The sequence below is a fragment of the Acomys minous genome (assembly GCF_964271855.1).
Source record: "Acomys minous genome assembly, chromosome: 10".
Taxonomy (NCBI): Eukaryota; Metazoa; Chordata; class Mammalia; order Rodentia; family Muridae; genus Acomys; species Acomys minous.
The window spans coordinates 35,474,537-35,497,843 of record NC_140491.1 but is presented as its reverse complement, the minus strand read 5'-3'; the positions used below and the strand labels follow the sequence as shown (position 1 = coordinate 35,497,843).

The 23,307-nt window shown below is 43.9% G+C and overlaps 1 protein-coding gene and 1 long non-coding RNA gene across 2 annotated transcripts in view; one reads left to right on the top strand and one right to left on the bottom strand.

The window, feature by feature from the left end:
* Positions 1–1,771: 1,771 nt before the first annotated feature.
* On the top strand, positions 1,772–21,367 carry DRG1 (developmentally regulated GTP binding protein 1). The gene is made up of 9 exons (XM_084799286.1): positions 1,772–1,930; positions 3,636–3,759; positions 7,460–7,635; positions 9,170–9,239; positions 11,711–11,880; positions 16,643–16,773; positions 18,743–18,910; positions 19,131–19,253; positions 20,904–21,367. Exons 1-9 carry the CDS (start codon positions 1,889–1,891, stop codon positions 21,001–21,003), a joined length of 1,104 nt encoding a protein of 367 aa, XP_084655412.1. The 5' UTR covers positions 1,772–1,888; the 3' UTR covers positions 21,004–21,367.
* Positions 21,368–22,581: 1,214 nt separating this feature from the next.
* The window catches only part of LOC311607506, a 72,387-nt gene continuing 71,661 nt past the window's right edge, over positions 22,582–23,307 (bottom strand). The window contains exon 2 of the long non-coding RNA XR_014782615.1: positions 22,582–22,678. This is a non-coding gene — a long non-coding RNA (uncharacterized lncRNA). The remainder of the gene's footprint in view (positions 22,679–23,307) is intronic.

Sequence of the window (23,307 nt, the reverse complement as noted above, 5' to 3'; positions counted from 1 at the left end):
TTCTGTGAGTTTGAATCCAGCCTGGTCTACAAGAGCAAGTTCCAGAACAGCCAGGATGCTGGGTGTGGTGGCTCACACCTATAATCCCAGCAGTTAGGAGGCAGAGGCAGGTGGATCGCCGTGAGTTGGAGGCCAGCCTGGTCTACAAAGTGAGTCTAGGACAGCCAAGGCTACACAGAGAAACCCTGTCTCGGAAAAACCACAAACAAACAAAACAAAGTAGAATCAAAAGTGAAAGGTGGGCTAGGAGTAGGCGTGTACTCCTTTAACCCTAGCACTGAGACAAAGGATCTGGGTGAGTTCCAGGCCAGCCTGGTCTACACAGTAAGTTCCAGGTCACCCAAAGCTGCATAGTGAGATAAAGGAAAATCCTGCCCCTCCCCCCAAAAAAAAGCTCAACTAAACAATTACATAACAACCAGGTGAAAGGCTCCTTTAAATCCTGTATCTTATCTCACCCATAGGAGACTGAGCACTTTCCAGCACTGCCAGGAGCTGGCATTACAGGAAAAATCTTTCTTTGAGATTCATTATTTCCTTTTTGTTTTTTGTGGTTTTTCAAAAAACAGAGTTTCTCTGTGTAGCCTTGGCTGTCCTGGACTCTAGTTGTAGACCAGGCTGGCCTCAAACTCACAGAGATCTGCCTGCCTCTGTCTCCTGACTGCTGGGATTACAGGCCCCTGTCACTACTGCCCAGTTTGTTTATTTTATTTTATTTTCTTTTTCTGGCCTGGTGTGTGACTACCTTGAATGCAGGGGACCCTAGGATACAGCTGCAGCACCACCAAACAGAATGTTCATGTTCTTTTATAATTATGCTTCTCTTAATGTACTTCTAACGAGCTGCATAAATGGCATCACTACAGTTCTGGCTGCCCATCTAACAAGCCCGGGACACTCTTTCAGTCCGACCACATGTGCCCATTTCAGTAGCTATACACTATTTTACAGGACAGAGGTGTTTTAATATTTATCTGTTCCATTCTAATGAGTGTTAACATAATTTCCAATTTTTCAACATTACAGCTGGTGCAAGTAACGGTTCTCTCTGGAGTTCCTCATTCGAGCCATGCATTAATCGTGGCGTCTTTTTATCCATCCAACAAACCCCGGACATTATTCTTGCAGTCAGATCACATGTGCACACTTCAGTGGCTGTAATTCTATTTTACAGGGCAGAGGTTTTTTTTTTCTTCTTTCTTTTCTTTCTCCCCATCTAATGAGTGTTAACATAATTTCCAATTTTTCAACATTACAGCCGTTGCAAGTAACGGTTCTTTCTTGAGTTCCTCGTTCAACTCGCGCTTTAATTGTGGCTCCGTTCAGTGCCACCCTCTTTCCTCAGGGTTCCTGGTAAACAAAGGATCCCTCAAAACAGTTTTTTGTCGACCCCCATGCCCAGAGGCTGCAGACCGGGCTCTTGTCAACCAAGGAAGCCGCGGTCACTGGGGCATCTCCCCAGATGAGAAAAGGGGGGGGCAAAGTATCTGCACGCACTTTGCTGGGCGCCGGCGGGGGGGCGGATGGTAGGTCTTTCGCAGCCCGCACGCCCCGCACGGAGCGGTCCCGGCCAGCGCAGGTCCGGCGGGGTGGGGCCGAGCTGCGCGCGACCCTCGGCGCGCTCCGGGAGGCCGGCCCGAGCGACCGCTCTGGTCACCGCGGCCGCGTGCTCTATGACACCGCTCGGGCTGGCGGAACAGGGAGGAGTCGGTGGAGAAGGCGGAGACCGCCGGGCCCCGAGCGCGTCGGCGCGGGCCTCGCGAGGAACCGTGTCGCGAGAATTGGCGAGTCGCGCGCCTGCGCACTGCGGCGGTGGCGGTGGCGCGGTCGGAGCGTGAGGGCATCTGGCTGAGCGTGAAGGCCAGCGCGGCCGCCAGCCCTCGCCACCATGAGCGGGACCTTAGCGAAGATCGCGGAGATCGAAGCCGAGGTAAAGGGCGCAGGGACGCTTCCCTTCCGGCCCGAGCGTCACGTCCCTGGCGGTGTCGCTGCTCCGGTGTACGGTCCGCGGCGCCAGGGCCCCCTGTTCCTGCACGGGTTCCGCCCCGGTGCCACCAGTTCCCATCAGCTGTCTCAGTCCAAGCTTGCACCGCCTCAGCCCCTTCCCGTCAGGCACCCTCTGAGCCGCTCCTCATGGGCCTGGGCACCTCGCTTCCATTAGCCAGCTCCCTCTCCCGCCTGCTGTCCCCTCGCGCCTCTCTGCTCTGCCTCCCACACCCCTCATCCACACCCAGCCCTTGGCCGGTACTCGCTCCGGTACTCGGCGCATGTCTCGACATCGTTTCTGTTTTTCTTGCTTTTCTCTGAGCCACCGACTTCTGTTCCAGACTCCGTGACCTGATCACGTATTTTAAAAGTCTTGTTACTGCTTGCTTACTCGCCACTCCAACCCTGATGGTCTCTTTTTGCAGGTTATTGATTGTGGCGGTAGAATCAGGAAGTAAATTGATTCTACCCGGATAATGTGTGTGATGCTTTTTAAAATTTGTTCTTTTTTTTTTTTTTGGCTTTTCGAGACAGTTTCTCTGTGTAGCCTTGGCAGTCCTAGACTTGCTTTGTAGACCAGGCTGGCCTTGAACTCAGTGATCCGCCTGCCTCTGCCTCCCGAGTGCTGGGATTAAGGGCATACACCACCACGCCGGCTTGTATGATGCTTTTTAAAAGTCAGTTAAGTGGTGACCTTGTTGTAGACCAGGTACAGTGGAAGCGAATCCTCAGGTGGATTTTAGTTCCATCTGTGGATGGGATTTGGAGTGACCTTGGTCCTGTCACTTTGGGCCTCTTTTTGTTTCTTCTGTGGTGAGGGAAATGGCCTGGATGGTGAGGAGAGGGAATTGAGAGTTTATTTCTATTTTTATGTGTGGAAGGTCAGAGAATACCTTTGAGTTCCGGCTTTGAGAGTTGTGGTCTCCAGGCTTGGCAGCAAGTCCACTTACTTTCTGAGCCTGCTAACTGGCCTGGACTCCTTGGCCCTTTGTCTCCTCTCTCCTCTTTTCTTTCTTTCTTTTGGAGATAGAGTCTTTACACAGCTCTTGCTGCCCTGGAACTCACTATGTAGATCAGGCTGTCCTTGAACTCAGAGAGGTCCCACTCTACCTTCAGAGTGCTGCAATTTGCCAGGCTTGAATTTTTCTTTTCTTTTTTTAAGTATTTAGGCGGAGCACAGGAGGCAGCAGTAGAGGCAGGTGGGACTCTGAGTTCAGTGCCAACCTGGTTTATGTAGGAGGTTCTAGGTCAGTCAGGACTACATAGACCCTGTCTGAAAAAAAAATTAAAATGGGCACACTGACAGTAGGAAGGACCTAGAAAAACAAAACATAATGCGCTTAGCTATTTTCTTGTAATTTCTTTATCTTTAGAGCATTGGTTGGTATTTTGCCCTAATGTATGTCTGTGTGAGGGTGTCAGATCCCCTGGCATTGGAATTACAGACAGGTGTGAGCTGCCAGGTGGGTGCTGGAAATTGAAGCCTGGTCCTCTGGAAGAGCAGCCAGTGCTCTTGACTGCTGAGGCTTCATCCTCCAGCCCTGCTCTCAACTTGTGGGTGGGTGTGGGATACTTTTTTTCTTTTTTCTTCAGGATCCTTTATCTTTCTGAAATGCTGCAGATTTATGGCTGTGATTCTTCCCTTGTAGATGGCTCGGACTCAGAAGAACAAGGCTACAGCACATCACCTCGGGCTGCTTAAGGCCCGACTTGCTAAGCTTCGAAGAGAACTCATTACTCCGAAAGGTGGCGGTGGCGGTGGGCCAGGAGAAGGTTTGTGGTTCCATGTAATATATCTGTGTATATAGTATGTTTGTGTAGTTTCTATTAAGCTAATATAAATATGTAGTGTGTGTGTTGTATATTCGTGTGCCTGTAAAAGTTTTTTGTTTTTCCTTTGGAGACAGGATCTTACTATATACCTTTTGACTGTCCTAGAACTCACTATATTGTCTAGGCTGGTCTTGAACTCACAAAGATCCACCTGCCTCTGCCTCCTGAATGTGAGATTAAAAGCATGCACCACTATGCCCAGTTTATGTGCCTGGGAAGGCCAGACATCACTGCTTTTAATTTTTTTTTTAAGATTTATTTATTATTTATACAATATTCTGCCCACATGTGTGCCTGCAGTCTGGAAGAGGGCACCAGATCTCATTATAGATGGTTGTGAGCCACCATGTGGTTGCTGGGAATTGAACTCAGGACCTTTGTAAGAACAGACATGCTCTTAACCTTTGAGCCAGCTCTCCAGCCCCTGACATCACTGTTTTTTACTTTTATTTACTTCCTTACTGATCCTGGAACTCACCAATTCAGCTAGACTAGCTTATTCATCAAGCTCTGGAGATCTGTCTATAAGCAAGCAGTGGGGTTGCAGCAGGTGTGTGTGGTTGTTGGCCAGGCCTTTCACGGGTGCTAAGAATCCACAATCAGGTCCTCATGCTTGAGTGGCAGGCACTGTATGGCACACTAATACTGACTGAGCCACCTCCCTAGCCCTATTATTTGTTTTTTAAAGATTTATTTATTTATGTATATGAGCACTATTTGCATGTATGCCTGCATGACGAAAGAGGTCATCAGATCTCATGATTGATAGTTGTGAGCCACCATGTGGTTGCTGAGAATTGAACTCAGGACCTCTGGGTGAGCAGCCAGTGCTCTTAGCCTATGAGCCATCTCTCTAGCTCTATTGCCTCGCACCCCCACCCCCACCCCCCACCCCCCCCACCCCCGTTTTGGTCTTTTTCTTTTTGGTTTTTGAGACAGAGTTTCTGTGTAACCCTGGCTGTCCTAGAACTCGCTTTGTCGACCAGGCTCGCTTCAAACTCACAAGAGATTTGCCTGCCTCTGTCTTCTGAGTGCGGGGATTAAATGTGTGCACCACCACTAATCAGCTATCTCCAAAATCTGTAAACATTTAAATTTTATTTATTTTGTGTGTGATTAATATTTTAGCTGGATAGTGGTGGCCCATGCCTTTAACATCTGTATTCAAGAGGCAAAGGCAGGCAGACCTTTGAGTTTGAGGCGAGTCTGGTATATGGAGTGAGTTCTTGGACAGCCAGGGGTACACAGAGAAACCCTGTCTTGAAAAACAAAACAACAACAACAACAAAAAGAAAAACAAAACAACAAAAACAAAATTCAGCAAAATGTGTTTCCATTTCCCAAGCCTATCACTTTCATGGTGCTGGGGATCAAACCCAGGACCTCATACTTGCTAGGCTGGTGTCTAACTACTGTCTCCAGATCCTAAGCCTAAAGTTTTGTTTTGTATCTGTATCTATGTCTGTCTGTCTGTCTGTCTATCTATCTACCTATGAATGATAGTAGTACTGAGGCTTGACTCTAGGGGCCTTGTTTATGTTAGGCCACATGTTCTACCACTGAGCTACATGCCAACTCCTTAAGCCTGAACTTTTGAATTATATTATCATATTATATTTATTTTGCTGGTTTCAGAGATAGCTGAATATTGTCTAAGTGAATAGTAGTTTTATTTTTATCACATACTGGTAAAAAGTGACTTACTGAAATATGTAAACCTATACTTTAAAGTTAAATAAGGTTAAAATATGTAAAGAAGGGGCTGGGGGCATGGCTCAGAGGTTGGGAGCATTGACTGCTCTTCCAGAGGTCCTGGGTGTGGTTCTCAGCGACCACACGGTGGCTCACAACCATCTATTATGTGATCTGGTGCGCTCTTCTGGCCTGCAGGTGTACATGCAGACAGAGCTCTATATACATAATAATAAATAAATTGATCTTTAAAAAATATATATATATAAAGAAACTGATGCAAAGAGAATAGAGTATGAAAGTAGAAATAGTGAGTTGAGGCTAAGAGAGACAAAATTAGGAACTGAAGGAATGCTGTATATCTTGCATATCTGCTAGAGAAGGCCCACAAACTGCTACTCCAGTGCCAGAAAGGAGGAGACAGGTGGGTTCCTGGGGCTTTCTGGCCAACAGTCTAGCTGAAGGTGAGCTCCAAGTCTCAAAAGATAAGGTGGAAGTTGATTCGGGAAGACATCTGATGTCAACTTCTGGCTTATACATAGAGGAGTGCGAACAAGCACCCTGTAATCACGGTGCTAGGGACTGAGGGAGGCAGACTGCAAGTTCTAGCCTTGCAGGGAGACATGGGCTATGTAAGTATATGCTATTTTAAAAACCATTTCACACTGTTTCTCGGGATGAGATAAAATCCAAACCAGAGTTAAACATGGAGCTCCAAATCCACATCCTGCTTTGTTTTTGTTTTTGTTTTGTTTTTATTTTTGTTGTTTGTTTGTTTTCAAGACAGGGTTCCTCTGTGTAGCCCTGGCTGCCTTAGACTCACTTTGTAGATCAGGCTGGCTTTGAACTCTGCAGAGATCTACCTGCCTTTGCTTCCCAAGTGCTGGGATTAAGGCGGTCGCCACCACGCCTGGCCCACACCTTGCTTTTTTGTGCTTTTGTTTTGTTGTATGATACATCTCTAGACTAAGCTTCCCTTGAACTCTCAAAGTGTCATCTGACTCCATGTCTGGTGTGCTGAGATTAAAGGTGGGTACCACTAAGCCTGGCCTTATTTGTTTTGGTATTTTTAATTAATGTTTTAAATTTACGTGTGTGCCAGGCATGGGGGCACCTGCCTTTGATCCCAGCATATGGGGGCACAAGCAGGCAGATCTCTGAGTTTCAGACTACCAGAGCTACATAGTGAGACCCTATCTTAAAAAAAAATAACCCAAAAAGCAAAATAAATTTATATAGTATGTATATGTGGTTACTTGTTTGCGTGTGCACCAGTGCTTTCAGAGGCCAGAAAGATCAAGTCCCTTGGAACTGCACTTAGATCTGCCTGAGAATGAAGCCTAGGCCCTTTGTAAGAGCAGCAAAGAGCCATCTTCAACCCCTGTTATTTTGGGTGGGGTGGAGGTTGAGGGACGTTTTGCCTGTATGTATGTTTATCTTTGTGCCATGTGTGTGAAGTGCCCCTGGAGGCCAGAAGAGCATATCAGATCTATCTGATCCCCTGTGACTGGAGGTACAGGTCCTTGTGAGCTGCCTTGTGTGCTGGGGATTGAGTCTGGTCCTCTGCAAAAGCAGTCAGTTCTCTAGCCCCAGTGTTCTGTGTTTTGAGAGAGGAGCTCAGGTATTTCAAGCTGGCCTCCGAATTTCTGATCCTCCTGCTTTTTACCTCCCAAGAACTGTGATTACAGGCATGCACCACCATACCAGGTTAGCCATCGTTATTTTTTTGATGAATCATTTTGTAATCTTTGGGCTTTAGATAAAGAATTACATTGTTTTAATCAAGTATTGCATTAAATTGTATTGTGAATTTCATGCTTCAGTTTTATTTTAGAAGTAAACCACAGAAAGTTAGAGAAACAGACCAACAAAAATATGAAAGGAATTAGGTGACTTGTAATACACCCAAGGATAATGCCTGTCTTCTTGATGTTTATTACTCTTTTAGGTTTTGATGTGGCCAAGACAGGTGATGCTCGAATTGGGTTTGTGGGTTTTCCATCTGTGGGAAAGTCAACTCTGCTAAGTAACCTGGCAGGAGTGTATTCTGAAGTGGCAGCCTATGAATTTACTACTTTGACCACTGTGCCTGGTGTCATCAGATATAAAGGTGCCAAGATCCAGGTGAGTGAGATTTGCAGCCAGAAAGTGGAAGAAATCCATTGTTTTCACTCATTTAAGAAGCACTTTATTTTTGGAGAGTGGTGGCTCACCTCTTTAATCCCAACACTCAGGAGACAGAGGCAGGCAGATCTCTGTAAATTCAGGGCCAGACTGTTCTTCATAGTGAGTTCTAGGACAGCTGTTGCTGTGTAGAAAGACCCCTTTTCCAAAATAAAACAAGTGAAAAACAACGACAACAAAGCAAAAAGCAGAAAACTTAGGTGTTGTACGTCCTATGGTGATTTGCTATCAGGTGGGAATAATCGACATGGGTTCTGGAGCTGGGTGTGGTGGCGCACGCCTTCAATCCCAGCACTCGGGAGGCGAGGCAGAGGCAGAGGCAGGTGGATTTCTGTGAGTTTGAGGCCAGCCTGGTCTAAAAAGTGAGTCCAGGATAGCCAGGGCTACACAGAGAAACTCTATCTTGAAAATTTAAAAAAAATTAAAATAAAAGCAAAAGAATATAACTTGAATGTGTTAAGTCTTTTATGGATAAAACCCAGCTTCCTTAACAGAGACCCTTTATAAATTCTACCCAAACCTACGTTAACTTTACAGAACTCATTTCTTCTCTTCCTCTTCCTCCTCCTTCTCCTCCCCCCCCCCCCCCCCCCCCGCCCCCAGACAGGGTTTCTCTGTGTAGCCTTAGCTGTCCTGGACTCACTTTGTAGATCAGGCTGGCCTTGAACTCACAGAGATCTGCCTTCCCCTGCCTCCTGAGTGCTGGGAGTAAAGGTGTGCACCACCACTGTCTGGCTCGAAACTCTTATTTTGTTTTTGTCTGTTTGGTTGGTTTTTCAAGACAGGGTTTCTCTGTGTAGCCATGCCATGGCTGTCCTCTCACTTTGTAGACCAGGCTGGCCTCGAACTCACAGTGATCTGCCTGCCTCTGCCTCCTGAGTGCTGGGATTAAAGGTGTGCGCCACCAGGACTGGTTTGAAATTCTTCTTAAAGTGCATGTTCCTTCTTCCGTGAAGGCTCTAGAGATAGGCTACATGTGTTATAAGTGCTTAGGGAGGGGTCTGGTGTGGTCTCAGTCATACAGGTAGCACAGGGGTCACCTATACTATTAACCACCTCTGTTCCCAGCCTTTGGATGGAAAACAGGTTATTTGGCTTTTCCTTTGAAAAGACAGGCCTGCATGTTGAGCATTCTTGCCTTCCCTAGTGCTGTGTGTGTGTGTGTGTGTGTGTGTCTGCAATGACCTTTCTACTCCCAGCACGAAGAAAGGTTGGAAGCCCTGTGCTGTCCCACGCCTTTAGTCCCAGCACTCAGGAGGCAGAAGCAGGTGGATTTCTGTGTGAGTGAGTCCGGCTAAGGCTACAGAGAAATCCTGTCTTAAAACCAAAAAACAAAACAACAACAACAAAAAAACTGGATTTGGTTCTCAAATTTTGGATACTAGAGTAATACTAGTATCCAAAGAGGGTACTTGTCAGTGTGATTGGTGTATTCAGATTTATAACAAGTTACTTTTTTTTCCCATTCTTGCAGCTCCTGGATCTCCCCGGTATTATTGAAGGTGCCAAGGATGGGAAAGGTAGAGGTCGTCAAGTCATTGCAGGTCAGTGGTCCAGGGCTACCAGCTTATGTTGATGACAGCTGTTCAGTTACTCATTCTCTCTAAGTGTGGACATGCAGATGTCATCTTCATTAGATTTTTCCAGTGTTATCTTTGTTCAGTAGAAATCTTCAATTTTGATAGATTCTAATTTGCCTTTAAATATTCTTTGACATATATTTTATATCTGTTGCTTATAAGTAGTGCTTTGCCTGCACGTATGTATGTGCAGCACATATGTGCCTAGTGCCAGGGGAGGGCAGAAGAGGTGGTCATATCCCCTTGAACTGGAGTTTATAAGTGCCTGCCGCCATGCCTACCATTTTATTTTGCATCAATTCTGGGAATCAAACTCAGGTCCTGATGTAAGCGCTTTACTTATTTACTGAACTGTCTCCCCAGCCTTGAAGGTTCTACTTTATAAATCCTATGTTGTTGTTACTGTTTTTTTGTTTTTGTGTCAATGTTCTGTCTGCATGCATGTGTAGGTCAGTGCCTTGGAGGTCAGAAGAGTGCACTGGGTTCCTGGTGCTGGAATTTGAAACCTTAGGTCTTTTAAAAGAACAAGAACTACTTTTGATCACTGAGTCATCTCTCCAGTCCTGGGACTTAATATTCTGAGTATTTATAATGCTTTTAGTTGCTGTGGCAGAATGTGCCACATAAAAAATGAAAAGAAGCTGGGTGGTGGCGCACGCCTTTAATCCCAGCACTTGGGAGGCAGAGGCAGGCGGATCGCTGTGAGTTCGAGGCCAGCTTATCTACAAAGTGAGTCCAGGACAGAGAAACCCGGTCTTGAAAAACCAAAAACCAACAAACAAAAAAACTCCACCAAAACAAAAACCCCAAAAATTAATAAATAAATAAAAGAAGAAACGATTTCTTTTGGTTTACTGTTTTAAGAGATGTCTGATCTGCCAGGAGGACCTAACAACATCTTAATGTTGGTTGGCAGAGAGGTGGAGAGAAAGAGGACAAGGGAGGGGACAGAGAAGCACACGAAAAGACTCAACGTTGTAATTGCCACCACTGAGAGAAGTAATTAAATACTAATTAGTAACAGTCAGTACCAACTGACTCTTGGTAAGGATATGAAGTACTTGGGAGTTTTTATTCACTGCTAATGGAAATAGAAGCTTACACAAATACTTGGACGTCTGTTTAACAGTTTCTAATCATCTATATTTGTGATGTGATACAATGCAAGTTTCACTGGTATTTATCTAGGAAAAATGAAAACTTACCCACAGAAAGACTTGTACATGATTGTTGATAGCAGACTCAAATTATACTTCCAAATAAAAAATAATGCATATGTCCCTCCATTGGGACTAGCAGTTAATGGATTACTGCTCAGTTATAAAACAGACAAGTTACTGATTCATATACAGTGTGATTGAATGTTAAAAAGTCCTAAAACAGCCGGGCGTGGTGGTGCACGCCTTTAATCCCCAGCACTCGGGAGGCAGAGGCAGGTGGATTGCTGTGAGTTCGAGGCCAGCCTGGTCTACAAAGTGAGTCCAGGACAGCCAAGGCTACACAGAGAAACCCTGTCTCAAAAAAACCAAAAAAAAAAAAAAAAAAAAAGGTCCTAAAACAAAAGATTTGAGCAAAAAAAGATCACATTTTAATTCCATTTATGTGGAATTCTAAAATGTACAAATTATAATCATAGACAGTAGAAAAATGATTGGCAAGGAATAAAAGAAGTGGTCTAAAGCTGGTACAGCTTTCAGGGTAATAGGAATTTTCTGTGTATTTTGATTGACTACTTTTTGACATAGTCTCACATAGCCTAGTTGACCTTAAGCTGAGGATTTCCTGATCTTTCTGGGATTGCAAGGGACTGCCACCACACCTATTTTAACTATCTTGTCACTGTCTCTTTCTTAATTCCTGTCCTGATTGTATCATTAAAACATTTGCTGAACAGCTCCAATTTGTTTTGTAAAGTATAATTCAATAAGGTTGATTAAATTGATTGAGGGCTGGAGAGATGGCTCAGTGGTTAAGAGGGAGGGCTTGTCTTACAGAGGATCCAGGTTTGATTCTCAGTGCCCACATGGCAGCTTATAGCCCTCTGTTTCTCCAGTTTCAGGGGATCTTCTGGCCTTTGGGGGTATTTAGGCAAATACTCATACACATTAAAAAGCAAAACAAAAACAGATAATGTAATTATTTTCAGTTTGTACTTTAAAAAATGTTTCTAAACTTATTTTTAGTTTACTATTTAGTGTTTATCTTTAGTGCGATTGTCTTATATATAATAGATGGGCCAGTTTTCTGGGTGATTGATGACTTTATGACATATACTGCAAATTGATAGCTAGTATAAATCTTTGGGAACCCTAACCATTTTATATGTATATAGCAAACCATTTCAAGACAGGGTTAGATAGAAAACACCTCTATTTGGGTTTTATGATTAGTAAAGGCTGTATGCATTCAACTTAGGGTATCATTTTTACCCCCAGTGGCCCGCACATGTAATTTGATCTTGATTGTTCTGGATGTCCTAAAACCCTTGGGACATAAGAAGATAATTGAAAATGAGTTGGAAGGCTTTGGGATTCGCTTGAACAGCAAACCCCCCAACATTGGCTTTAAGAAGAAAGACAAGGGAGGCATTAATCTCACAGCCACTGTAAGTGGGGAAGGTGACATGGGGTAGGCTCTACTGACTGAAGGGATTGGAGTGAAAAGCCGTTCAAGTGTAGAAATTGATAATACGGAAATTTTCTGGCTTTTATCTGTCTTTTTCTTTTGTTTTGTTTGTTTGTTGTCCTGGACTCGCTTTGTAGACCAGGCTGGCCTCAAACTCACAGAGATCTGCCTGCCTCTGCCTCCTGAGTGCTGGGATTAAAGGCGTGTGCCACCAAGCATGGCCTTTCTTTCTTTTCTTTTCTTTTTTCTTTTTTTTTTTTAAACAGTTTTTTTCTGTGTATTAGCCTTGATTGTCCTGAACTCGGTTTGTAGACCAGGCTGGCTTTGAACTCACAAAGATCCAACTGCCTCTGCCTCCCAAGTACTGGGATTAAAGACCTTTGAGACCACCCAGCTGCTTTTTCCTGTCTTTATTGAGATCATTCAGTGATCTTTCAATGATTGATAAGGAAGACAAGGTTGGAACTGGGTGGTGGTGGTGGCGGGGGGGGGGGGGGGGGGGGAGGGGGGGGAGGCAAGGTTGGGATTGAGTCATTCTCAGATTTACTTTTTCAACTTTATTTCTTCTTTTGGGTTCTTTACCTAGAGTGGTTCAGGCATTTGGAACAATATTAACATAAAGTAGTTGGCAGTATGCTGCTTTTATTTATTTAACATGAATTTATAAAGCACTAATAAGAGGCCAAGAATTATTTTAAGTACTGGACAGTGGCAAAGGGAGGGAAGATGTAGAAAAAGGCACAAAGTAGTCAAGAACCCTCATTCGTGGGTAAGTGAATAATTAATGAGGAAAATAAAGTATATTAGACTGATAAGCTTAAGATCAGGAGTAAAATAGGGAAAGGTGACGAGGCTGTATTTGTGCCCCTCCTCCTTAGATGTTTCATGTGTCCATGTTGGCCTCAAACTTGGCAATACAGCTGAGAACGACCTTGAACTTCTGCTCCTGGAGAACTGGGGCGACACGTGTCCCGTCGTGCCTGGTTGCTGGGGATTGAATCTAGGGCTTTGTGCATCCTAGCTAAGTATTCTACCAACTTAATTACTACCCCAGTCTCTGGGGCCCCTTTCTAAGTTGCATTTTTCAGAGAAATATTCTCTGAATGAATATCTTGGGGAAAGGTGTTTGGTTTACAGAGGGGAAGTGCCAAATGCAAGTTCCTTAAATAGAGCTATGAAAACAGCAGAGTAAACAAGCACTTGAAGGATAGGTAGAAATGAACTCACAGCATAGGGGCCATAGCGTATTCTGACCCATGGCATAAACCTTGACTGACTTAAGTATTTTTTATTTTTTTTAAAAGATTTTAGTTTTTAAAAATATATATTTTATTAATTTATTCATATTACATCTCAATTGTTATCCCATTTCTCCCTCCCTCCCATTTCCCCTTACTCCCCTCCTCCTGTGACTGAGGGGGACCTCCTTCCCTTGTACAAAGATTTTGTTTTTATGTGTATGGGTGTTTTGCCTGCATATAAGTATAATCAGGTGTGTAGTGCCTGAAGAGACCAAAGAGGGCGAGCATCAAGTCCCTTGGAGTTACAGACAGTTGTGAGCTGCTACGTGGGACTTTGGAGCAAGAGCAGGAAGTGCTCTTAATTGCTGGCTATCTCTCTAGCCCCAAGCTTTATTTATTTATTTATTTTTTAATGTTTTGAGATAAGGTCTCTTATATACCAGACTGGCCATGAACTTGGTATGTTTCCAAGGTTGGCTTTTGGACTTAAGTTCTAATGGAATTCTAATAAGCTTTTGTGTTAAATTGGTTTAAGAGAGACAATGAAGGAACTATTTCAGCAGTTTGGAAGTTGAGGCAGAAGGCTGGACATAGTGAAGTATGCCTTTTAATCCCAGCACTTGGGAGGCGGAGGCAGGTGGATCTCTGTGAGTTAGAGGCCAGCCTGGTCTACAAAGTGAGTCCAGGACAGCCCGGCAGTTTTACAGAGAGAAGCCCTGTGTGGCATAAACCAAAGAAAGAAAGAAAAAGAAAAGAAAATTGAGTCAGACTAGTTATGAGTTTGAGATTAGCTTGGGCTACATAACAGACCCTGTCTCAGAAACAAAAGGCTTTGGTTGACGGCAGTGGTGCACACCTTACTGCCAGCGCACATGAGTCTCCTGAGTTCTAGGCCGCCAGGCCTTCACAGAGGAACTCTATCTTGGAAAACAATAACAGTGGTTTTATTTTTATTTTATGCATATGGCTGTTCTACCTGTATGATACATGAATGTACTACTTGTGTGCTTGGTACCAGCAGGCCAAACGAGGGTTCTTTAGACAGGGTCACACTATGGAGCCATAGCTGGCCTGGAAGTCTCTATGGAGACCATATTGGCTTCAAACTCAAAAGAGTTCTGCCTTCCTCTGCATTCTTGCAGTAAAATTAAGTTTGTGTGTGGGTGTGTGTGGCGTGAGGGAGGATGAGTTGTGATGTGAGGGAGAGGTGGAATGGGCCAAACACATTAGTGCTTTCTTAGGTCAGAAATTACAGCAGTCAGTTTTCTCTTCCACCCATGTGGATCCTGAAAATTGAATTCAGTTGTCAGGCTTGGCACCAAGCTTCTTTACCTGCTGAGCTTCTCACTGACCCTGAATTTAAAATTGTGTTTCTATGTGAAGGGGTTCATTGTTTGCTTGTGAGTTCAGGTGCCCAAGGAGTCCAGAGGAAAGTATCAGGTCCTCTGGAATTAAGAGTTAGAGGTGTGGGCTGGAGAGATGGCTCAGAGGTTAAGAGCACTGACTGTTCTTCCAAAGGGCCTGAGTCCAATTCCCAGCAACCATATGGTGGCTCACAACCATCTATGATGAGATCTGGTGACCTCTTCCAGCTCTCAGGCAGAATACTGTCTACATAATCAATAAAGGTGTTTGTGAGCCTTCCTACGTGGGTGCTGGCATGGGCTGTGGTTCTCTGCAAGAGCAGCAAGTACTCTCAAACCCTGAGCCATCTCTTCTGCCTCCTTTAACTTCTTAAAGCAGGATTGTAACAAGAGGAGAGCTAGGTGGTTTGGAATGTAGCCAGTAGGACTTAGAATTCAAGGTGATTATGCATTTTTTTCCTAAACTAAAAAAAATGAACTTTTATTATATCTTTTTTTAAAAAGAAATTTATTTATTATTACTATGCTTACAGTGCCGTCTGCACGTACCCCTGCAGGCTGGAAGCATCAGATCACATTATAGATGGTTGTAAGCCATCATGTGGTTGCTGGGAATTGAACTCATGACCCTTGGAAGAATAGCTAGTGCTCTTAACCACTGAGCCATCTCTCCAGCCCTTTTATTATACCTTTACACTTCTCTTACACGTTTGTACTTCTAGTGTACATTTTCAGTACAAAGTTATGGGACCATCAGAGTGGTTCATTTGAGATCTGATTACCTGTCCCAGTGCTTCCTTCTCTCAGGAATGCCTTTGAGAGATGTTCTAGACTGCAGATTTGAGTTTGGTGATAGCTTTAAATCCAGGAGCCTAGCTGACACCACTAAGGACATTAGTATAAACAGAAAGTTGAAGACCCAGCAGGAGAAAGAAAACTGGAGAAAGTTAGACTGTTAGAGACCAAATAAAGAAAGTGTTTCAGATAGAAGGGGCGTGAGTAGCGTTATCAACTGCTATGGTTTTGCTCAGTGATTTAAGGTCTGAGAATCTTCTGAGAGTTTAGATTAACACTAGGTTTTGAGCTGGGCGTGGTGGCCACGCCTTTAATCCCAGCACTCAGGAGTCAAAGGCAGGCGGATCTCTGTGACAAAGCGAGTCCGGGACAGCCAAGGCTAACACAGAGAGACCCTGTCTCGAAAAAACAAAACAAAACAAAACAAAAACACGGTTTCAACGCTCTTTCCCAAAAGATCTCTCCATGTATTTTGTCATTCTGTTTGAATTTAAGAAGTCTTTGAATTAGTGTGCAGGAGCTCTCATTAATAACTATCAAGTGGCTTAAACAACAGGTTTACTGGGCTAGAGGGATGGCTCAGAGGTTAGGAGCGCTGACTGCTCTTCCAGAGGTCCTGAGTTCAATTCCCAGCAACCACATGGTGGCTCATAACCATCTATAATGAGATCTGGTGCCCTCTTCTGGCCTGCACGTGTACATGTAGGCAGAGCACTGTATATATAATAATAAAAAAATATAAAAAAAAAACCCAACAGGTTTACCAAGGTGATTATTAGGTTGATATTAGAATTAGGAGTCTGCCCTAATGACCTATTTTAATTACCTCCTTAAAGAGGATATTATCAATTATTGTCACATTCTGAGATACTGATTATAGGACTTGAATGTATAAATTATGGAGAACAGTATAGGATACAGAACACAATTTAGCATATTACACATTTACTTAGGAGTTTAGAATGGTTCTTTTTTACTTATGTTTTACTGTAAGTTAGACATTCTCATCCAGGGCAGTGTAAATTTTAGCTGTAATTTTCCAGGAACAGGGCTGGGGACGTAGTTCAGTAGGATGCTTGTCTAGCATGCACAAGGCCTTGGGTTGAATTTATAGTGCCACATTAACAGAGCGTGGTGTCGCATGCCTCTGATCCAAGCACTTGGAGTTACAGTTAGGAGGATCAAGGTCATTCTTGGCTACTTGGAGAGTGTGAATCAGAAAAGCACCCGGAGGCTGGGCATGGGGCTGCACGCCTTTAGAGGCCAGAGCTACATACTAAGACCCTGTCTCCTAAAAAATGAAAGTCCTCCTTGATTTGTCTTTGTTTCCTCTGTTCACCAGTGCCCTCAGAGTGAACTAGATGCTGAAACGGTGAAGAGTATTCTGGCTGAATACAAAATTCATAACGCTGATGTGACTTTGCGCAGTGATGCCACAGCAGATGATCTCATTGACGTGGTAGAAGGAAACAGGTACTTGGTGTATCTTTGTGACTTCGTTTAAAGCTTGTGATGGAAACAAATGATGGGTCATGGATCTGGAAGATGAGGGCCAAGCCAACCCCAGTTGTGCTGTTGTGCTGCTGTCTCTCAGTGGGGCCTTGAGTTCTTCCGCTGTCACCTGTGGCTGGTCTTCTATTCTCACTTCTTCCCTTGCTCTGCAGTTTGATAATGGTGACATTCCTGTTTCAGTTACCTGCTCTACTCTATGCTGCCTCTTAAGCTGTCAAGTGGTGGTTGAAGAGAGAGGGTCAGCTCTGTCTGATTTCCCATCTGAGCAATCACATAGGCCATTCTGCAGAAGTCAGAGCACCAAGACTGTGTGCCTTCTATGCATCCTAACTGTATATAGCTGAGCCTTGCTCTAGGAAACAAACATTATTACTGTTGGTATGCACCACTTGTTGAAGTTATTCCTAACATTTACACAGAATCTTCTATGTTGTTTTTGTGTTTATTTGAAGAATTTGACTTTCACTGAAAACAAATAACTAAGCATTTACAAGTGAAACAACTTTGCAACTTGCCTATTAACTAGCAATCTTAGCTGTTGTATAATATAGATCAAACACTAGAAATATAACATTGCTAAATGATACACTTTACACCTAGTAGAAATATAACATTGCTAAATGATACACTTTACGCCCACTAGAAATATAACATTGCTAAATGATACACTTTAAAAAAAAAAAAGGTTTAAAGGCAGCAAGGCGGGGTGGCACATGCCTTTAATCCCAGCACTTGGGAGGCAGAAGCAGGCGGATCTCTGAGTTAGAGGCCAGCCTGGTCTACAAAGCGCTGTCTCCAGGACAGCCAAGGATACACAGAGAAACCCGGTCTTGAAAAGCAAAAGGAAAAAGGAAAAAAAAAAAAAGGTTTAAAGGCCCACAACCTTTAATCCAAGAGGCAGGCGGGTCTCTTGTATTTTGAGGCCAGCCTGGTCTATTGAATGAGTTCCAAGACATCAAGGACTACACAGAGAAGCCCTGTCTTTAAAAAAAAAAAAAAAAAAAAGAGAGAAAATTTAGTGCTTAAAAGTGATCATGAAGCCGGGTGGTGGCGGCGCATGTCTTTTTTTTTTTTTTAAAGATTTATTTATTATTACATATATAGTTTCCCCTCTGTATGTACACCGCATGCATTAGAAGAGGGCACCAGATCTCATTATAGATGGTTGTGAGCCACAACGTGGTTGCTGGGAATTGAACTCAGGACCTTTGGAAGAGCAACCAGTGCTCTTAACCTCTGAGCCATCTCTCCAGCGGCAGCGCATGTCTTTAATCACAGTAATCGAGAGGCAGGCAGGTTTGAGGCCAACCTGGTCTACAAAGCAAGTCCAGGACAGCCAGGTCTGCATAGAGAAACCCTGTCTCGAAGAACAACAAACAAACAAACAAACAAACAAATTATCATGAGCTAGAGCTACAACTCAGTGATTCAGTGCTAGCCTGCCATGCACAAGGCTCTGGGCTTGATTCTTAGCACTGACTGAAAAGAAAAAAAGGGTACTGTTAGAAATGCACATCTAAGGGGCTGGAGAGATGGCGCAGAGGTTAAGAACACTGGCTATTCTTCCAAAGGTCCTGCAGCAACCATATGGTACCTCACAACCATCTGTAATGAGATCTGGTGCCCTCTTCTGATGCAAGCAGAATACTGTATAAATAATAAATAAATTAAAAAATGCACGTCTATCTTCCGGGTGGAGGGGCTGGGATGGCAACTCAGTCCGTGTACTGGAACTCAACTGTGTTGGTTATCAGGCTTCCCCTGTACTTTTGGCGATCCACATTCCTCTGCCTTCCAGGGCTAGGCCTGCAGGCATGTGCTACTATGTGTTTCTGAGAGCCTCTTGAGTTGGGACTATGTGAAGGAGCACTAGGAGCCTTTGTTGTTGTGTCAGCAATCCAAGTTAAGAATGTTTCTTCTCCTTCCGTAGAGTTTATATCCCCTGTATCTATGTATTAAATAAGATTGACCAGATCTCCATTGAGGAATTGGATATTATCTATAAGGTGCCTCACTGCGTACCCATTTCTGCTCATCATCGCTGGAATTTTGATGACCTCTTGGAGAAGATCTGGGACTATCTGAAACTAGTGAGAATGTGAGTTCTAATGAAGGCGTCTGGAGATCATTAACAAAATGTCTGTTTTCTGGAGATAAAAGGAAAGTGCTTCCTGTAAACTGCTGGGCATATTGAGAGTTCTGTTCTCATATTAGAGATCATCTTGGCCTGATCTCAGAGGTCATAGAGGGTTGATTTGTGTTCAGCTTATGCACACTTTTGTGACGGCAGCAATCCTTGTGTCTTCTCTTTGTTCTAGTTACACCAAACCCAAAGGCCAGTTACCAGATTACACATCTCCAGTGGTACTGCCTTACTCCAGGACCACGGTGGAAGATTTCTGTATGAAGATTCACAAAAATCTTATCAAAGAATTTAAATAGTAAGTAAGCATCATGGTCATGTGGTGCCTCCTTTTCCCGTGCCTTACTCATTTCATTAATAGCAATAATTCTTAGAGGAGGATTAAAGAAACCAGGTAACAGCGAAACTTCTGATGGGATTTCTTTTTTTTTTTTCCCTCGAGACAGGGTTTCTCTGTATTAGCCTTGGCTGTTATGCTCACTTTGTAGACCAGGCTGGCCCCAAATTCATAGCAATCCGCCTGCCTCTGCCTCCCAAGTGCTGGGATTAAAGGCATGTCCCACCACGCCCGGCTCTGATGGGATTTCTTGATCTCTCTTTTCTCTCTTTTTTTATATTTAGATAAGACCTCACTATGTAGCCCTAGCTGGGTTGGAACTAGCTTTGTAGACCAGGCTGGTTTTGAACATACAGAAATCTGCCTACCTCTGCCTTCTGACAACTGGGATTATAGGAGTGTGCCAATATGACTGCCTTTCCTCTTAATGTTTATTTTATGTGTATGTGTGTGTGCATCAGTGAGTGTGTGCACCACGTGTATGCAGAGCCCAGAAGGCATCGTCATTCCAGGTCACTTGGAATAACATATATTGGTAAGCCATTAAGTGTAGACCCAACAGTTGCAAGAGCAGCTGTGCTCTTAACCACTGAGCCATCATTCCAGAAGCCTCTTTATCTTTAGTTCAGGAGTGTTTGGTGGGACATAGATTCTTGCCTTCCCTTTGGCAGATAATAGTTTTGGGGACTGGGGAGATGGCTCATTGGATAAGAGTGCTTTCATTGAAAGCAAGAAGACCTGAGCTCAAATCCCCAGCTCTCATATAAGAGATGTACACGGCCCACATGCTTATAAGCCCAGCATTATGAGTTAGAGACAGGTGAATGCTGCAAGCTTGCTGGCCAGCCAGTGTATTTAACTGCTCAGCCACCTCTTGAGTCTGTTTTTGTTTGTTTTTTAAGATTTATTTTATGTATACAAGTACACAGTCTTCATGCACACCAGAAGAGGGCACTAGACCATATTACAGATGGTTTTGAGCCACCATGTGGTTGTTGGGAATTAAACTCAGGACCTCTTGGAAGAGCAGCAAGTGATCTTAACCACTGAGTTATCTCTCCAGCCATGTTTTTTGATTTTTGTTTCTCTGTGTAGCCTTTGCTGTCCTGGACTCACTTTTTGTAGACCAGGCTCGCCTTGAACTCACAGAGATCTGCCTGCCTCTGCCTCCCGAGTGCTGGGATTACAGGCATGCGCCACTACTGCCTGGCCTGTTTTTTGTTTTTTTGAGACAGGATTTCTCTGTAATAGCCATGGCCACCTTGGAACTCAGAGATCCACCTGCCTCTGCCTCCTGAGTGAATGCTAGGATTAAAGGTGTGTGCCACTCTTGGTTTAGCCTTTGTTTGTTTGTTTGTTTTTTAACTTTAATTGGGTATGGAATAAGCAATCCTGTGAGTTCTGAAAGCATTTGCCATTGTTTGTGAAGCTCCAGTGTGCTACACTGCTGCACAAGTGGCTTTGTCCTGATGTGTGTGGAGGAAGGCTTTTGTCTGTTGCAGGTCTGTGCCTTTTTAGAGCTAGGATGCTAAATCTGATAAGTCTGGCACCCCAGCAGCTGGGGCAATGCTGCTTGTTACTGCTACTGACTGTCTATTCCTTTCCATACAGTGCTCTGGTCTGGGGTCTCTCTGTGAAACATAATCCTCAGAAAGTGGGTAAAGACCATACATTGGAAGATGAAGACGTCATTCAGATTGTGAAGAAGTGAAACCCCAGTCCATCTGCTGGCCAGCCACAGCAGTGTTCTTATGACCAAGTACCCTCCTCAACCCTTTCTGTCTTTGGCAGCCACTGGATTGGGATACAGGAATGGATATGGAGGCTTCCAAACTGGAACATCTCATGTCCTTCCTCCCCCCCTCTCCCTTTCTTTCTTTTTTCTCTTTGAGATAGGGGCTCATATATTTTAGGCTGGTCTTGAACTGTTTGTAGTTGAGGCTGGCCTACTTGTTCGTCAGGGTCCATCTCCCAAATGCTGGGCTTACTGCTGTCCATCTGTAACACCTCAGCAACACCCCCTCTCCTACTTTGGTGTCACTTCCATTGAAGTGTATAAAAAGCTGGTGGGCCCATTGTCCTTGTGTCATTCATTGTCCCATTTGCAGTGGGATGAGCTGATTGAGGAAACACCTGTACTGGAGGCAGCTGCAGAATGTGACCTAGAAGATGTGACATCCTTTATGATGTGTAGTAATGAGAGCCTCTTTCACCTAGCCTGTCTTTCTGTCCTGTCTCGGGACATTGGAGAGAGGAAGGTTATGCTAAAGTTAACTGCTAATTTCCTATGGTGCTGCTCTGTTTTGGAAGACTACATCATCTGTAGGTGGCAGTTGAATGGACTGCTGTGATAAAGCTCAGTGGGATTTGAGTTGCAGGTTTTCTATTAGCTATGAACTTAAAAAGATTACTTAATCTTTGTCATCCTCAATTTCATCATGAAACAATGGGATTGGGATTGCTGGCATTAAGTGGTGGCTTTTCAAAGTTTCTTAGTACTGTGTCAGTGTATTTTGGTTCATGTCATTTAATCCTTTTTTGTCCTTTTGTACTTTTTTGAGACAGGGTTTCTCTGTGTAGCCATAGCTGTTCTGGAACTCACTCTGTAGAACAGGCTGGCCTTGAACTCAGATCCTTGCCTCCTGGGTGCTGAGATTAAACGTGTGCACCATATTGTCTAGCTGGAAGTTTATTTTAATGTAGTCTGCAGGGATGATAGAGGAGGCCTAAAGAAACATAAGGAAGAACAGGTTTGTAGGAGATAAGCCTTTAGCAGTCTATGAGGAAAGATACGGGCTTACCCACACTCTTTGTTCAAGGCCGGTCCTGTTAGTTGGCTCTTTTTCCTATCTTTAGTTTTAGCAGGGTCCGTGGATTAAGCCTCTCTTGCCTTGAGCTAGTCGCTTTTTAGAATATAGACTAGTGTGTCACTGGGACATTGCCTGATAGGCTATATATATGATTGAAAGCCTATCCCAATACTACAAGGAAGAATTCACTTTCAGAGTTGTGGAATTTCCAGTTAGGTTTGTTCTTCAGTGAGAACATATTGAAATTTTTGGGAATCCTCAGGCCAAGCAATATTCATTTGCTTAAACATTTAGCACTTGAGGATGCTGAAGAGAAGGCAATCCAGATCCTGTGCCAAGGCCTCAGTGTTTGAAGACGTCTTCAAGTCCATTGTTTAGTACCTATCTCTCCCTGCTCACCTGCCCAGTTTCCAGCCCCATAGGATTTGAGCAGCTTTACTTCAGCTTGGTTTGGCCTTACAATTTTTGGAAGGTAGAGGCAAGCGTGTTAGAGGAGTTCAAGAGCATGCTTGATGGCATGGTTAGTTCAGGTTTGGCTTCCTGAAATACTATCTTGCTGGGCGGCACGCCTGTAAACTATCTCTTACCCCCCTAAACAGACATACATTAAATTTACCTTTTCCCTTCTTTGGGACTTAGATTTGATGGTTCTGAAGGGAAGATAACAGTTTGTGTCAGGAACACTGGCTAGAAATGTGCTTCCAGTGTTTGGGATCTGGGTCGGGTATTTCCAGGTTCTTGCCCTGGGGGTATACACTGTCAAAGATTGACCTCAGGTTGAGTGGGAGCACAAGGGACGCAAGGCTACACAGCCCAGGGTCTAATGTGTCTAAAGAAAGGAGGGTTTGGTTAGCAGTGAGTGGATTTGGGGGTTATCTATTTTTTAAATTAAAAAAAAAAATGTATTTAGAGACAAGGTATCTGTTGTCCTGCCTGACCTGAACTAGCTTTGTAGACCAGGCTAGTCTTGAACTCACAGGGATGATCCTACTTCTGCCTCCCAAGTGCTAATTAAAGGCATGTGCCACCACACCTGGCTTGGTGTTTCCTATTTTAATTGTTATATATTCATTTTTTTCTATTGCATATGTCACTTCTCAAGTTATGTCTAGTTTCAGTCATCTAGTTAAGGCCAGATCAGCCCTTCTATTCATACCTATAAACAATGGGAGCAGTTTTTAATAGGGACTTTCTAGGTTTATTAT